The sequence below is a fragment of the Moschus berezovskii genome, chromosome 2, assembly GCF_049115385.1.
Source record: "Moschus berezovskii isolate FMDL1 chromosome 2, NW_MosBer_1.0, whole genome shotgun sequence".
Classification (NCBI taxonomy): domain Eukaryota; kingdom Metazoa; phylum Chordata; class Mammalia; order Artiodactyla; family Moschidae; genus Moschus; species Moschus berezovskii.
The window spans coordinates 108,434,016-108,450,846 of NC_142461.1; the positions used below are offsets into that span (position 1 = coordinate 108,434,016).

General features: G+C 39.8%; 1 protein-coding gene across 2 annotated transcripts in view; it reads right to left on the minus strand.

Annotated features, from left to right (window-relative positions):
• TTC21B (tetratricopeptide repeat domain 21B) overlaps positions 1-16,831 on the minus strand; it is a 124,575-nt gene that overhangs the window by 38,452 nt on the left and 69,292 nt on the right. The window contains exons 21-23 of one of the 2 annotated variants that reach the window (XM_088829848.1): positions 13,958-14,068; positions 12,979-13,060; positions 931-11,501 (exon numbers count right to left, since the gene is read on the minus strand). In XM_088829848.1, coding sequence (XP_088685974.1) covers positions 11,281-11,501; positions 12,979-13,060; positions 13,958-14,068 — 414 coding nt within the window. In that variant the 3' untranslated portion in view covers positions 931-11,280. Of the gene's footprint in view, positions 1-930; positions 11,502-12,978; positions 13,061-13,957; positions 14,069-16,831 lie in introns of those variants that run through there. The other variant, XM_055398931.2, reaches the window with a different exon arrangement.

Here is a 16,831-nt window from a genome sequence, read left to right on the forward strand (position 1 = left end):
ACTCATGTCCATTGAGTCAGTGATGCTATTTAACTATCTCATTGTCTGCCACCCCCTTCTCCTTTTGCCTTCAATCTTTCCTAGCATCAAGGTCTTTTCTAATGAGTGGGCTCTTCACATCAAGTGGCCAATGATTGGAGCTTCAGGATCCGTCATTTCAATGAATATTCAGGGTTGACTTCCTTTAGGATTGACTGGTTTGATCTCCTTGCTGTCGAAGGGACTCTCAAGAGTCTTCTCCAGCACCACAGTTCAAAAGGATCAATTCTTTGGTGTTCAGCCTTCTTTATGGTCCACTCCTCACATTCGTACATGATTACTGGCAAAATGATAGCTTTGATTATCGTTTGCCCTTTGTTGGCAAAGTGATGTCTCTTCCTTTTAATACACTGTCTGGGTTTGTAATGGCTTTTCTTCCAAGGAGGAAGTGTCTTTTAGTTTCATGGATACAGTCCCTGTCTGCAGTGATTTTGGAGTCCAAGAAAACAAAATCTGTCACTGTTTCCATCTTTTCTGCTTCTATTTGTCATGAAGTGATGGGACTGGATGCCATGATCTTAGTTTTTTGAATGCTAAGTTTTAAGCCATGTTTTTTTTCACTCTCCTCTTTCACCCTCATCAAGAAGCTCTTTAGTTCCTGTTCACTTTCTGCCATTAGGGTAGTCAGTCAGTTCAGTTCAGTTCAGTCGCTCAGTCATGTCCGACTCTCCGCAACCCCATGAATCACAGCACGCCAGGCCTCCCTGTCCATCACCAACTCCCGGAGTACACTGAAACTCATGTCCACAGAGTCGGTGATGCCATCCAGCCATCTCATTCTCCGTCGTCCCCTTCTCCTCCCACCCCCAACCTTTCCCAGCATCAGAGTCTTTTCCAGTGAGTCAACTCGTCGCATGAGGTGGCCAAAGTATTGCAGTTCCAGCTTTAGCATCAGTACCATGTGCTTATCTGAGGTTGTTGATATTCTCCCAGCATTCTTGACTCCAGCTTGTGATTCATCTAGCCCACCATTTCACAATATGTACTGTGCATAGAAGTTAAATAAGCAGAGTGACAATGTACAGCCTTGACATACTCCTTTCCACCAATTTTGAACCAGTTCATTGTTCCATGTCCAGTTCTGTTGCTTCTTGACCCACATATAGGTTTCTCAGGAGGCAGGTAAGGTGATCTGGTATTCCCCTCTCTTTAAGAATTTTCCACAGTTTGTTGTGATTCACACAGTCAATGAGTCAGATGTTTTTCTGGAAATCTTGCTTTCTTCATGATCCAATGAACGTTGGCGATTTGATCTCTGGTTCCTCTGCCTTTTCTAAATCCAGCTTGTACGTCTGGAAATTCTCGGTTCACATACTGCTAAAGCCTAGCTTGAAGGATTTTGAGCAAAAGCTTGCTAGCATGTGAAATGAGTGCAGTTGCACGGTAGTTTGAACATTCTTTGGCATTACCCTTCTTTGGGGGTGGAATGAAAACTGACATTTTCCAGTCCTGTGACCACTGCTGAATTTCCCAAATTTGTTGATCCATTGAGTGCAGAACTTAACAGCGTCATCTTTGGGGATCTGAAATAGCTTAGCTGGAATTCCATCACCTCCACTAGTTTTGGTCACAGTACTGCTTCCTAAGGCCCACTTGGCTCCACACTCTAGGATGTCTGGCTCCAGGTGTGAGTAACCACACCATTATGGTTATTTGGTTCATTGAGACCTTCCTTGTATAGTTCTGTGTATTCTTGACCTCTTCTTAATCACTTCTATTTCTGTCGGGTCCTTACTGCTTTTGTCCGTTTCTATTTTCATCTTTGCATGAAATATTCCCTTGATATTTCCAGTTTTCTTGAAGAGATCTCTGGTCTTTCCCATTCTATTGTCTTCCACTATTTCTTTGCAATGTTTACTTAAGAAGGCTTTCTTATCTCTCCCTGCTATTCTCTGGAACTCTGAATTCAGCTGGACATACCTTTCTCTTTCTTCTTTGCCTTTGCTTCTCTTCTTTCCTCAGCAATTTGAAAACTCTCCTCAGACAACCAATTTGCCTTGCTGCATTTCTTTTTCTTTGGGATGGTTTTGGTTACTGCCTCCTCCTCAATGTTGTGAACCTCTGTCCATAGTTCTTCAGGTATTCTGTCTACCAGATCTACTCCCTTGAATCTATTTGTAACTTCCACTGTGTAATCATAAAGAATTTGATTTAGGTCACACCCGAATGGTCTAATGGTTTTCCCTACTGTCTTCAATTTGAACCTAAATTTCACAATAAGGAGCTGATGATCTGAGCCACAGTCAACTCCAGGTCTTACTTTTGCTGACTGTATAGAACCTCTCCATCTTTGGCAACAAAGAATATAATCAATCTGATTTCAGTATTGACCATGTGGTGATGTCCATGTGTAGAGGCATCTTTTGGTTTGTTGGAAACCAGCGTTTGCTATGACCAATGTGTTCTCTTGACAAAACTGTTAGCCTTTGCCCTGCTTCATTTTGTACTCCAAGGCCAAACTTGCCAATTGTCCAGTTATCTCTTGACTTTTTACTTTTGCACTCCAATCCCCTATGCATATATGTAGACAAGTGTAAAATCTTGTATTGATTCTTTTGTCATTATATAGTGTCCTTCTCTAACTTTCTTTACGGCATAGGAACTCTGCTCAATGTTTCTAATAACCTAAATGGGAAAAGAATTTGAAAAAAGAGTAAATATATGTATAACTGAATCAGTGAATTTCTCCTTTTAAAGTCTATTTTGTCTGATACAAGCAATACTGCCCCTGATTTCTTCTCATTTCCGGGAAATATGTTTTCCATCCTTTCACTTTCAATCTGTGTGTCCGTTGACCTAAAGTGGATCGCTTGCAGGCTGCATATTGTAGACTCTTGGGGTTTTTTTCTTCTTCCTTAATCCAATTTGCTACTCTTGTCTCTCTTGATTGGAGCATTTAGTCCATTGACATTTAAGGTAATTATTGACAGATAACTAACTACTGCCATTTTAACCTTACTTTCCCGTTGATTTTATATTTCTGCTTTATTCCTTTTTCTGTTTGTTTTCTTTTGTGGCTTGATGATTTTCTCTTGTATTATACTTATGTTCTCTTCTTTCTGGTGTCTATGAATCTACTGTTATGTTTTTGATGGGTGGTTATCCTGTTTTTCAAGTATGTTAATCACATCCTCTATCTACTTGCCTTAGACTGGTAGTCATATAGGCTCAAACACATTTGAAGATATGAAAAAATAAGATCTACTTTTTCTTACTCTCCTAATACACATTTTATAATTTTGATGTCCTCTTTCATATCTTTTACTGTTCATTGTGGTTATCATTAGTTTCACTGAATTTTTTTTTTTTTTAAGCCATGTCCTGGCTTATTAGGATGATTTGCTTTCTAATTGTGATTTTCTCTTTCCTATATATCCTTACTTCTTTCCTATTCAGAGAAGAACTTCTGATATTTCCTCTAGGATTTAGTAATGCTGTTTCTTCTAGTTTCTACTTGTCTAAGAAATTCTTTTTTGTACATGAAAATAAAGCTATTCTTTTTTTAAAAATGTTTACTTTATACTGGAGTATAATTAGGTATACAGTGAAGTGACTCAGTTATACATAATCATGTATTCATTCTTTTTCACATTCTTTTCCTGATTAGGCTATTAGATAATATTGAGCAGAGTTCCCGGTACTACACTGTCGTTCCTTCTCAGTTATCTATTTTAAGTATAGTAGTATGTATATATATCAATCCTAAACTTCCAACTTATCCCTTCTCCTTGACTTTCCCCTTTAGTAACCATAAGTTTGATTTCTGTGAATCTGTTCCTGTTTCGTAAATAAGTTCGTTTGTAGCTTTTAGATTCAGCTGCTGCTGCTAAGTCAGTTCAGTCGTGTCCGACTCTGTGTGACCCCATAGACGGCAGCCCACCAGGCTCCCCTGTCCCTGGGATTCTCCAGGCAAGAACACTGGAGTGGGTTGCCATTTCCTTCTCCAATGTGTAAAAGTGGAAAGTGAAAAGTGAAAGTGAAGTCGCTCAGTCGTGTCCGACCCTTAGCGACCCCACGGACTGCAGCCTACCAGGCTCCTCCATCCATGGGATTTTCTAGGCAAGAGTACTGGAGTGGCTTGCCAGTGCCTTCTCCATTAGATTCAGCACATAAGTGATATATATGTTTTTGTCTGACTTACTTCACTTAGTATGATAGTCTCCAGGTCCATCCATGTTACTGCAAATGACATTATTTCATTCTTTTTAATGGCTGAGTAATATTCCATTGTACATATGTATTACATCTTCTTTATCCATTCATCTATCAATGAAGATTTAGATTGTTTCCATGTTTCCCCTATTGTAGACAGTTACAATGAACATTGGGTGCGTGTATCCTTTCAAACCAAGACGTTGTCTGGATATACGCCCAGGAGTGGGATTACTGGATCATATATATGCTAGCTCTATCTTTAGCTTTCAGGAACCCTCCATACTGTTCTCCATAGCGGCTGTACCAATGCACGCTGCCATCAGCAGGGTAGTAGGGTTTCCTTTCCTCTGCATTCTCTCCAGTGTTTACTGTTTGTAGACTTTTTGATGATGGCCATTCTGAGTGGTGTGAGGTGATATCTTACTGTAATTTTGATCTGCATTTCTCTAATAATTGCAGATTTGAGCATCTTTTCATGTGTCTCTTGGTCATCTGTATGTTTTCTTTGTAGAAATGTCAATCTAGGTCTTCTGCCTATTTTTAGATTGGGTGATTTGGTTTTTTTTTTATATTGTGCTACATGAGGTGTTTATAGACTTTGAGGATTAATCTTGTCAGTCGCATCATTTGCAAATATTTTCTCCGATTCTGTGGGTTGTCTTTTTGTTATGGTTTCCTCTACTGTGCAAAAAGCTTTAGAGTTTACATAGAGTTTACCCGATTTTATTTGTGTTTATTTCTATGACTCTAGGAAATGGATCCAAAAAGATATTGCTGCAATTTATGTCAAAAATGTGTTTTTCTCTAAGAGTTTTATAGTATTAAGTGGTCTTACATTTAGGTCTTTAATACATTTTAAGTTTATTTTTCAGCCAGTCTCTATATGCTGGTTGGAGCATTTGATGCATTCACATTTAAGATAATTATCATTATGTATGTCCTTGGTGCCATTTTGTTAATTGTTTTGTTTTTGTAGGTGTTTTTCCTTCCCTCCCCTTTTTTCTCTTGTGATCTGATGACTAACTTCAGTGTCTGGATTTCTTTTCCTGTATCTATTAGAGAGTTTCAATTTGCAGTTACCATGAGGCTCTGATATAGCAGTCTGTATATAAACAAGATTGCTTTTAAGTTGCTGGTCTTTTAATTTCAAGTGCATTTTCAATATCCTGCATTTGTACTTTCCTCACGACTGCTGGTTTTGATATCATATTGGTGTGTGAATGATTTCCTACCTCTGTGCTTCTTGTAGGACCTGAGTGTCTCTTTCTTTCTTTAGGTTTTGGGAAATTTTTAGCTTTAATTTCTTCATATGTGGTGTTGAGCTCTTTTTTTCTTCCCCTTCTGGAATCCCTATTATGCATAGATTGGCATAGTAAATTATCCAAAGGTCTCATATATTGCTTTCATTTTTTTTTTCATTGACCTTCTGTCCTGATTGGGTGTTTTTCATTATTCTATCTTCCAGGTTATTTATTCATTCTTCTGCATTATTTATTCTGTTATTCATTGTCTTTAGTTCAGTTTTTGTCTTGGTAAATGAGTTTTCTAATTTTCCCTTTTTTTTTTTTACACTTTATAGTTCCTTTCTACAGTACTCTGCATTTCTGTTGACAGCTTTTCTTAATTCCGTCAGTATTTTCATTATCTTCTTTTTGAGACTGGTGTCTATTAACTGAAGAGGTCTGTTGCATTGCCTGTTCTTTCAGGGGAGTTCTTTTAGTGTTTTAACTGGGAGTGGTTCCTCTGCTTCATTGTACTTCTATTTCTCTTACTCTGAGTTTAGGAGAAACAGTTATGTACTGTGGTCTTGGAGGACTATTTGTATGTGGGAGCATCCCTATGTAGCTCATGTGGGATTAATATTTTTGGTGTGAGGGCTGTTTATTGTATGGATGCTTGCTGTCTCGTTCCTTAGTGTGGGCTAGTCATTACCCCCTTGAAGAGGGTATCCAGATGCAGTTGCTGGTGCCCAGTCATGGGGTTCTCAGCAGTGGTGGTGGCTCATACACATCCCTAGAACACGCAATGGGAACAGAGGCAGCTCGTGACTGCACAGGGAGTCCAGAAGGACGGAGTCATTGGCTCGAGACCTGTCCTGAAGCACAGAGGAGGCATGGTGGTAGCTCACAACCACCTCTGAAGCCCTAGGGGCAGTAGTGGCTTACAACTGCTCCTGGAGCTCATGCAGGTTGCATCTTGACATCTGAGAGCTCACAAAGGAAAAAAGGCTGTGATGGCGAGTTCCATCCCTCCCCTTGCACACCATCCACACAGTGACGCCCAGCCTCTAAAGCAGACCAGGCCTCTTCTGCCTACATCCTCAGGTGCAGCTGCAGACTCTAGCATGTTGAGGTTTCTGCATAGCCCACCCCACTTTACTCCCTGGATCTGATCTCTGAAGCCTGAGCTTCTCTACCAAGCCCCCACCCACACTGGTGGACGCGTGTTTCAGGGTGGTGAGTGCAGTGTGGTGGCACTGACTGTGCAGGTCTCTCTCCGTTCTAGCTGAGGCAAAAACAGTTGCTGCATTCTCCAAGGCTCCAAAGCTCCCTCTCTGTTCCAGCTGATCTCCCCGTGAGGGGACTTCCCAGAGTGCAAGAACTCTTTCCTCTTTCACAGCTCCCTGCCAGGAGGGCAGGTTCCACCCCTAATTCCTTTCTCACTTTTTTGCTTTTCTTTTGTTCTATCAGGTTGTGTGGAGATTTTCTTGTCCTTTCAGAGGTCTGAGGTCTTCTGCCAGCATTCAGTGGGTATTCTATGACAGTCATTCCACATGTAGGTATGTTTTTGATGTATTTGTGGGAGGAGGTAAACTTCATGTCCTAATACTCTGCCATCTTGACCACACCCCCCACCCACATTTGCCTTTCTTAACCCATAATGTTTGGTTTCATAATTTTATTGCCTCTGCCTTTGGCATCATTAAAAAGAGCATATGATATGAACACAGTTTCAGAAAGAAGATTCGGATATTTGTATTGTCCTTAGACTATGAAACTCAGCTTCCCTGGTGGCTTAGACAGTAAAGCATCTGCCTGCAATGTGGGAGACCTGGGTTTGATTGCTGAGTCAGGAAAATCCCCTGGAGAAGGAAATGGCAACCCACTTCAGTACCCTTGCTTAGAAAATACTATGGATGGAGGAGCCTGGTATGCTACAGTCCATGGGGTCACAAAGAGTTGGACACGACTGAGCCACTTCACTTTCTTTCTTTCTTTGACTATGCAAATTCAATCAAATTACTCAAATTCTCTGAGTCTGGGATCACTCACTTTCTTAAAATTGTATTATAATACTGGAAATCAAATAAAATAAAAGTATTACAGAGCTTATAACTACAAACATCAATAGTAATATAAATAATGCCAAATATTGTAATAAAAACTAGGACTACCCTATAAAAAAGCCATAGAATCTAAAAGCTAGACTGGATTGGACAAGAAGCAAATTTAGGTTGAAATTTCTGGCCTCCAATTTTTTATATGACTTTGCTAATGTGTGTGATGTATGATATTGCTGACATAATCTAAAGTCAACCTTAGCCAGGTTTCTTGAATAACTGTCACCTTAAAATATTACTGAAATGCATTTATTATTAGTTGAAGTTATAATTACCACTGATAGGTTAGACTGAATTAACTTGTCTTTTGGTTAACCATGAAATTTGACAGAGGACAAACTGTACACTTAAGAAATCTGTCAAAAGATGAAATGTATTATATTCTGAAAAGTTAGTTCATGATTATTTATGAATAGTGAGGACTTACTAAAAAAAAAAACAGAAAAAAACCACACAGAGTGATATAATGAGGAGTGAAGTGCTATGGAATTTCAGTGCAATTCTTAACATTGCCTGGGGGAGGAAGAAAAGGTTTCACATTGGACAGACCTTCGAGCAGCCTGAAGGGCAGGAGGGAGATCTTGTTATTCAAAGTGCAGACAGCATGTGCAAAGACAGGACCGATAACAGAATGGAGAGTGCTGTATTCTGAATCAGAGGAAGTGGGATATGAAATAAAGACGGAAGGGTAACCCTGGCATATATCATTATCAAAATAATGCTCTATTATAGACTTGTAGACTTTTTTAAGCAGAAGAATAGTTTTAGAATGAATATGATAGTCCTGTAATATAGCCTGGAAGAGCAAGAGCCTAGAGACTGGAAGATTAGCTGGGAAACTGCATTAGCCCATGTGAGAGGCACGCACAAAGTCGCTTCAGTCGTGTCCAACCCTTTGGGACCCCATGGACTGTAGCCCACCAGGCACCTCTGTCTACAGGATTTCCCAGGCAAGAATACTGGAGTGGGTTGCCATTTCCTACTCCAGGGGATCTTCCCAACCCAGGGATTGAACTTGTCTCCTTCTTGGCTAGCGTCAGGTTAATAAAGTCCTTAATTAGAGCAGGGGGCTAGGAGAAGATAGATGTGACAGTTCACTGTTAAGCAGAGAGAACTAATGGGACTTGCTAACCAATCAGTGTGAGGGAGGGGGAAAACTCAGGATGATCTGGAGATTTTGAGAGAGAAAAGGTTTGCAATCTTTTAAGAGTGCAATAATTAGATCTGTAAGGAGAATTTTCCACTAGCTAGGTTAAGTCAAAGTAGTACATTTCTGAAGTAAGCTCAAACACAACATTAAAGTATAAGACATTCTACTGAGAATGATCTATAACACACAAGAATTATTGTGCAGGTTTTAGAATAATTCTGAAAAAACTGACTAGTAGATAAGTTTATAAAGTCCTATTAGGAATAAAGCATAGAATGCAAGATTAAAAGCATAAAATATCACATAGACAATAAAAGTTTACTTAAAATTTTGTATTTTTAAACAACTTGGTATTTCACAGTCATTCATTGATCCATTTAACCAGTAAACATTTACTCTGCAGCATCTATGTACCTGGAATATATCTGATGCTGGTGACTGTATATTGTTTAGTATTTCTGGAGTAACAGGTTCTTCGACTGAATTTATAATAATCCACTTTTTGTTTGTTTTTAAGTAGACAGTCCAGAGCAACACTATTATCTATTTGAAAAAAGTGTTGGTGCCAAGTAACCTGGGTGATACGAAATTCCTGTGACAGATGAGGGCTTCTTTGGATCTTACATAGTGGCAATGTTGCCACCAAAGACTTACAAAAATATTCACAAGGGAAGAGGTCTGCTTTTTTAAAATAATCAGGTTGGATAACTGGCTCAGAGGGAAATGCTGTCATATGGGAAAAGTTTGGGACAGAATGAAAGCATTATGCATATTACCTTAAACAGTAGTTCAGAGAAGGAAAGACAAAAGAGAGTCTAGAAGCCAAGACAGAAGCCATGGCAGGGGAAAAAAAAACAACTTAGCCTGAAGAGAGTAAGGTTTGGGCAAATGAAGTGAAAGGGTAGCCCATATTGTGGACTTAGGAGTGGGCAGAAGGGGCATGAAGTTAGAGTGATTAAGAGCACTCTTTGAAACACCATCTGATTAGGAGCTGGAGCAGACAGTGGGAGAAACGACAGGGCCTGAAAAGTCCAAAGGTGGCAGAAAACTTTCAAAGATGATAAAAATAAAACGAAATTAAAATGCTGATGTCGCCATAAAAACAAGATTTTTCCCTTTCAATCTTGGCCCTAACAAGGAATGTTTTATTTGTAAGCAGAAAGTATTGTTCTATAAATCCAAACTTTTAGTAACTAAAAGCATTAGTAAGTACAACATGCAGAGTTTATCTGGCCCTCTGAGTTGCCCTGCCTGAGGCACAGCCACTTCTATAGTCATGAGTGCTAACCATCCACGGCATCATCCTGAGACATGGGGGCTGGAAGAACTGAATGACAGTTCAAGGATTTCTCTAAGTTCACACATTCTTTAGCAAGTTCTTTTACACATAAACAACGTACATTCCCTGATCCCACTTTCCTTCTCCCTTTCCCCATCTCCCTCCATTCCTTTTCCCTTCCCCCTCTTTTTTCATTTATTCGTTCATTTCATTCAAAGTTTATACTCAGCCAGATACTGTTCTAGATCTTCACAGCAATGAAGGCACAGTTCCTGGCCACCTGATGCTTGTAAATAACAGATCACAGTTTTGGTTTTGTTCTACAAATGCAACACAAAACAAAAAAACCAAGAACAGGATAAGAGGATGGAGAATGATGAGGTGTCAGTGGTGTAGGATGGCTGGGGAAGGGTATGGTCAGGAAGAGGCAGCACGGGAGCAAAGTCCTGAGAGGGAGGAAGCAGAACGTATTCTGTGAAGAGGGGACAGGAAGTGAAAAGTCTCAAGGTCATAACCTGCTGGGGCTGTTGCTTACCACATATCTACTATCCTTTTCTTCTTCACTATCAGAGTTCTGATTTTATTCTATGTGACACTGTGTTCAGCTATAAGAAGACATTTCCCACTCTTTTGCAGTCACAGAGGTGCTTCTAGAAAATATTTTTCTTTTTTAAAAAAGATGATTCACTGGGGAGGTAAGCCCTATGGCTCACCTCCATGTTCCCCATCCAGAAATATAAATGCCGGGGGTGTGGTGGTCATCTTGGATAAAAATGTTAGAATGAAAGTTTGGCTAATGATAGCAGAAGAAAAAGGACTCAGACTTCCTGATGATACTAGGGAATGTCTGAATCACTGCTGGAACAATCTACTTTTAAATTTCTTTTACTGATATATCTGGTCCTATCACTTCATGGGAAATAGATGGGGAAACAGTGTCAGACTTTATTTTTTTGGGCTCCAAAATCACTGCGGATGCTGATTGCAGCCATGAAATTAAAAGACGCTTACTCCTTGGAAGGAAAGTTTTGACCAACCTAGATAGTATATTAAAAAGCAGAGACATTACTTTGCCAACTAAGGTCCGTCTAGTCAAGGCTATGGTTTTTCCAGTGGTCATGTATGGATGTGAGAGCTGGACTGTGAAGAAAGCTGATTGCCGAAGAATTGATGCTTTTGAACTGTGGTGCTGGAGAAGACTCTTGAGAGTCCCTTGGACTGCAAGGAGATCCAACCAGTCCATTCTAAAGGAGATCAATCTTGGGTGTTCATTGGAAGGACTGATGCTAAAGCTGAAACTCCAATACTTTGGCCACCTCATGCGATGAGTTGACTCACTGGAAAAGACTGATGCTGGGAAGGATTGGGGGCGGGAGGAGAAGGGGACGACAGAGAATGAGATGGCTGGATGGCATCACTGACTTGTGGACATGAGTTTGAGTGAACTTCGGGAGTGGGTGATGGATATCCGGGAGGCCTGGCGTGCTGTGATTCATGGGGTCGCAAAGACTTGGTCATGACTGAGCGACTGAAATGAACTGAAGAGTAAAATAAAAGCCATAATTATTTAGGTCACTAGGAGTTTAGTGGGGGGATGGGGTACCTCTGCTACTTTGAGCTGAAAGCATTTCTAAACTATTTGGAGCCAAGGAGTAGAAACAGATGAATTACAAGAAGATGTGAGAGATGCTGAGCCAGGGTGGCAGCAGCAGAGGTGGTAAAGTGATGGGACTCTAGATTATTCTGCAAGTAGAGCTAACAGGGACTCGCTCACACACTGGATGTGGTGTACGAGGAAAAGATGAGACAAAGGTAACTAGAAGGCTGGGGACCAGAGCAAACGCATGATAGATAATGCCCTTTACTAGAAGGAGCAGGTCTGGAGGGAAGGAAAAGACCCGGTGTTCTCCTTTGGACAGGTCACGCTGAAGAGCCTCCCAGGCACCCGAGTGGCAGTACAAACAGGCAATTGAGTGGATGAGTCAAGACTGCACACCGGACATGAAGGACACCGGACCTGGATGAAGTCATAAGAGTGTGGGGAAGGTATTAAAGATGGGGAAAAGTCTGAGATCAGATGTCTAAAACGTTCTGAAAAATTAAAAGCATAAAGATAGACCTAACAAAGGAGAGTGAAATAGAATGGTCAGCGGGGAGAAGAAAAACCAGGTAAGCCCAGCATCCCACAAGCGAAGAAAGTCTTTGATGAAGGAGTGGGGATAAGCTGTGCTAAATACACTGTCAGACCTGGGGAAGCAGAGAACAAGAACTAGACCTGGATCTGGAAACATGGAGGTCACTGGCCACCCGGCTGACACAGCCTCCCTGGAGTGCAGGAGACAGTGAAGACAGCACAGACAGAAATCCCTGAGAGTAAAACGGAGAAATGGAGCAGGAAGTGGAAGGGGAGAGTAAATGGAGAGGTGGGAGCTGGTTTTTATGTATTTACTGATGCCTTCAGGTGGGGAGATGTCACAGCCTATTTACGTGCCAACTGCAAAGAAAATGATGGTGCAGGAGACACAGACGCCAGAGGGCAAACCCTTCAGGAAGCAAGGGGAAGCGTCCAGTGCCCACAGGGAGCCGTGCTGCAGGTGGGCTGGCAGACCGACTTGGGGACAGGAAGAGGGAGACTTTCTCTTCTGGGTATTCGTGTTCTCTCAGTGAGCCAGGAGGTAAGGTTTCTAGCTGAGGATGAGGAAAGGGGAAAGGTTATTGGAGGTTTGAAGTGAGAGGAAGAAGTGTAAAAGAGAGATGGAGTGAGTGAATTCATCAGAGAGATACAGTAGGATTGCCTGGTAGCATCTGAGGGCACATTTGGGGTTGGTGGTCTTAAAATGAGACCAGTGACTTTATGACCAGTCATTTTCCTTATAATCATCTGAGCTGCTCAAGGGCAGGTGTGGAATAAGCAGTGCTGGATTTGACCAAGGTTGTGGTTTTCCCAAGAAGTGTAACAGCCAAAAAGAGAAAGGGCGTTAACTGCATTTGAAGATAAAATCAGCGGATATTTACCTGGTTTTCGTTCTAAAAGCTGTTGTAAATGAAACACGGCTTGTTCATAGTCCTGTTTTCTGAACATGAGATCTGCCATCATCTATAAAGATAAAAAGTTGGTTCTAAAAATACAGCCATGTATTTTACAAAGCATATCATTCCTGTCAAGGTTGACTGGTATGAAAACATGTAGGAGAAACATGAGGGCAAAGTTCTACAAAACAGAGCCATTTAAAATTCAAGTACATCTTAAGCAGATTAGCACTGAGATCCATGAAGATGTGAAACAGATCTCTCTGTTCACAAAAACTATTTGTAGCAGAAAATATATTTTAAGCAGTTATTTTTAAAACAGAAATTTGAAGGAAACTGCACTCTATGTGTTATCATAGAGAAGACACCTCACTGGGACTTTGTAAAAACAACAAGAAAATCTTTTAAAAACCCCAAATAATATTTCAAAGGAATTCAAAATGAGCAAGACTCACTGAGATTTTCTTATTATGTGTTTTAAAAGGGAGAGTTCTTGTATTTTTCAGTTATGGTGACTCATTTGTCAAATTATTAAATGAACCTCATAAACTGTCATCTATGAAGCTGTTTGAAAAGCTAACAAAAACCTCAACCCTCATAAAATTGAGAAAGACAAGCAAAACTATTTAAAACACAGTGTCTTAAAATGTTATATGAAGAATTTTCTCTGTAATTCAGAAAGTCTGACTGAAACTGTTAAAAACTCCAGCATATTTAAGTAAATACTTTAGTCTTTAGGAAATTATAACTTGACCACATGAGCCATTCCTGACCAGGCATCCTTTTAGTCATACAGAAAAACTAAAAATGTACTAATAATCTTAAAAATATTATTTTTTCCAAAAGCCAACAAGAGCCAGGCCTCACATCTACTATTAGTTTTATCAGGTAAAATCTGAAACTGCCACGTGGAATAAATACAAGACACGACCGCCTTGCTGGCACTGAAGTGTCCTGGACTAACCATGGTGGCGGCCTCATTGTCCTGGTCGTTCTGGAGAAGCAGAGCACAGTGCCGCAGGCAGGCGTCAGGGTCATCTTGTACCAGGTATAATCGGGCCAGCTCCAGCATTATCTATAGAAGGGCAAGGTTAATCAGAAACAGTCTAGAGTAGAAAGTTGGGAAAATGTCTAGAGCAAAGATGTCACTTGACCAAAGTTAGTACAATAAAAATGCCAACCATGACAGGCAGGTAAAGCTATAGGTTTGCTCTTCTCTAGTTTCTCTTATACTGGAAAAATTATGGAAAAACAGGCTGTAACTCACTTGAGAAGTAGAGAGAGACAAAGCATTGTGAAAAGAACAGGTCCAAAATTAGCAGCTAAGATTCTAGTCTAAGCATCTCCATGATGGGGCCACGTCCCTTTACCTCTCTAAACCTGTTTCCTCATTTGTATAATATCAATAAAATTAGAGCAGATACGCTCCAGATTTACAACTATGATTTCAGTCACTGTAGCCATCACTGAACAGGGCACCTGTTTGGTTGTGACTTAATAAACATTTATTTTTGCCTTATGTCTGAAAGAGCTATATTAATTCAAAATGTTCAGTCTTAAAATTTTAGAACATGGTTGTCTTGTGTTTTTACTAGACTGTTTTTTAAAAAATATTAATCATCTACCAAGACCTGAGAGTAGAAAATCCTAGAGATGCTGCCTGCAAACTACCAGCACTACCAGACGGCTCCTGTGGGTGACTGGCTGCCGCCATTCCCCGCTCCCTTCCGGCAGGTTAAGTCGAGAGAGAGGTGTGAAGGAAGACACACACACGCGAAAGTATATGAAACGCGTAAAAGAATGAAATTAGAACACTCTCCAACACCACACACAAAAATAAACTCAATATGGATCAAAGACCTGAATGTAAGACTGGACACTAGAAAACGCTCTGAGGAAAACACAGAACACTCTTGACATAAACTGCAGCAGTATCTTTTTGGATCCACCTCCTAGAGTCATGGGGGAAAAAAAAGGGACCTAATTAAACTGAAAAGTTCTGCACAGAAAAGGAAACCATAATAAACAAGATAACCCATAGAATGAGAGAAAATATTTGCAAGCAACGTGACAACAAGGAATTAAACTCCAAAATTAACAGCTCACACAGCTCAATATTAAAAAAGCAAAAAAACCCAACCAAAAGATGAGCAGAAAATCTAAACAGACGTTTCTCCAAAGAAGATATACAGATGGCCAAAAAGCAGGTGAAAAGATGCTCAATGTCATTACTTATCAGAGAAATGCAAATCAAAATTACAGTGAGGTGTCACCTCACACTGGGTCAAGAATGACCATCAAAAAGTCTACATCAGGTCTCCCGCATTGCAGGCAGATTCTTTACCAGCTGAGCCACACACTGAGGTTTAACAGAAAACAAAAAACTCTGTAAAAACAATTCTTCTTCAAAAAAGAAAAAACTCTACATCAAAAGGTGTACAGGGTATAGAGAAAGGAAACCCTCCTATACTCTTGGTAGGAATGTAAATTAGTACCGCCGCAATGGAGAACACTATGGAGGTTTCTTAAAAAAAATAAACAACTAAAAATAGAACTATCATATGATCCAGCAATCCCATTCCTGGGCATATATCTGGAAAAACTATAGCTGGAAAAGATACATACATCCCTACGTTCATAGCAGCACTATTCACCACAGCCAAGACATGGAAGCAAACTAAATGTCCATCAACAGAGGAATAAAGAAGATGTGGTACATATTAAAATGGAATATTACTCACAAAAAAGCTGAAATAATGCCACTTGCAGCAACATGGATGGACCTAGAGGTTATCATACTAAGTGAACTCAGAATAACTAAAATCATGATATCATTCATATGTGGAATCTAATTTTTAAAAAATGATACAAATGAACTTATTTACAAAACAGAAACAGATTTATAGATATCAAAAACAAATTTATGGTTACCAAAGGGGAAAGGTAGTGGGGGATAGATCAGGAGCTTGGGATTAACATATGCATACTACTGCATACAAGATAGGGTTTCCCCAGTGGCTCAGCTGATAAAGTGTCCGCCTGCAATGTGGGAGACCCTAGGTTCCATCCCTGGGTTGGGAAGATTCCCTGGAGAGGTGAAAGGCTACCCACTCCACCAGTATTCAATACTCTACCAGTATTCTGGCCTGCAGAATTCCATGGACTGTATTGTCCATGGGGTTGCAAAGAGTTGGACATGACTAAGCGACTTTCACAAACACACACTGTATAGCACAGGAACTCTACTCGACATTCTGTGATAACCTATGTGAGAAAAGAATCTGGAAGAGAATGAATATATGTATAACTGAATCACTTCACTGTATACTTGAAACTAACATTATAAATCAATGATACAGGCCAATAAAATAAAATTCTCAAAAAATACTGGCCATGTATGTTTTCTGCACTAATATTATCTTTATATTTATTCTAACATTGTGCCAATTGAGGTTAAGAGATTCAATCTAGCCACTTTTGAATATCCAGCACTAAACAGTGATGGATATACAATAGGTATTCAGTTAACTGAACTGAATCCTCTAGATTCAGGTATTTGACATTGAGAAATTGTTTTACAGTAATTATTAAAACATAGATGAACATAAAGAAAAGCTTACAGATTTATTTTTTATCATTTGTTCCATAATAATTTTTAGACTCTAACATTAATTCAAGCCATCATGTATTTTACAGTATTTATAAAACAAATATTAATATTTTAACTTGTATTTTTGGTACATTTCTTTTCAAATCTTTATAAATAAGCTGTTAAGTTTACATTTGGGGAAATGAGATGACATCTGGAATACAAGGTACTGAAAATTTTATAAAGGTA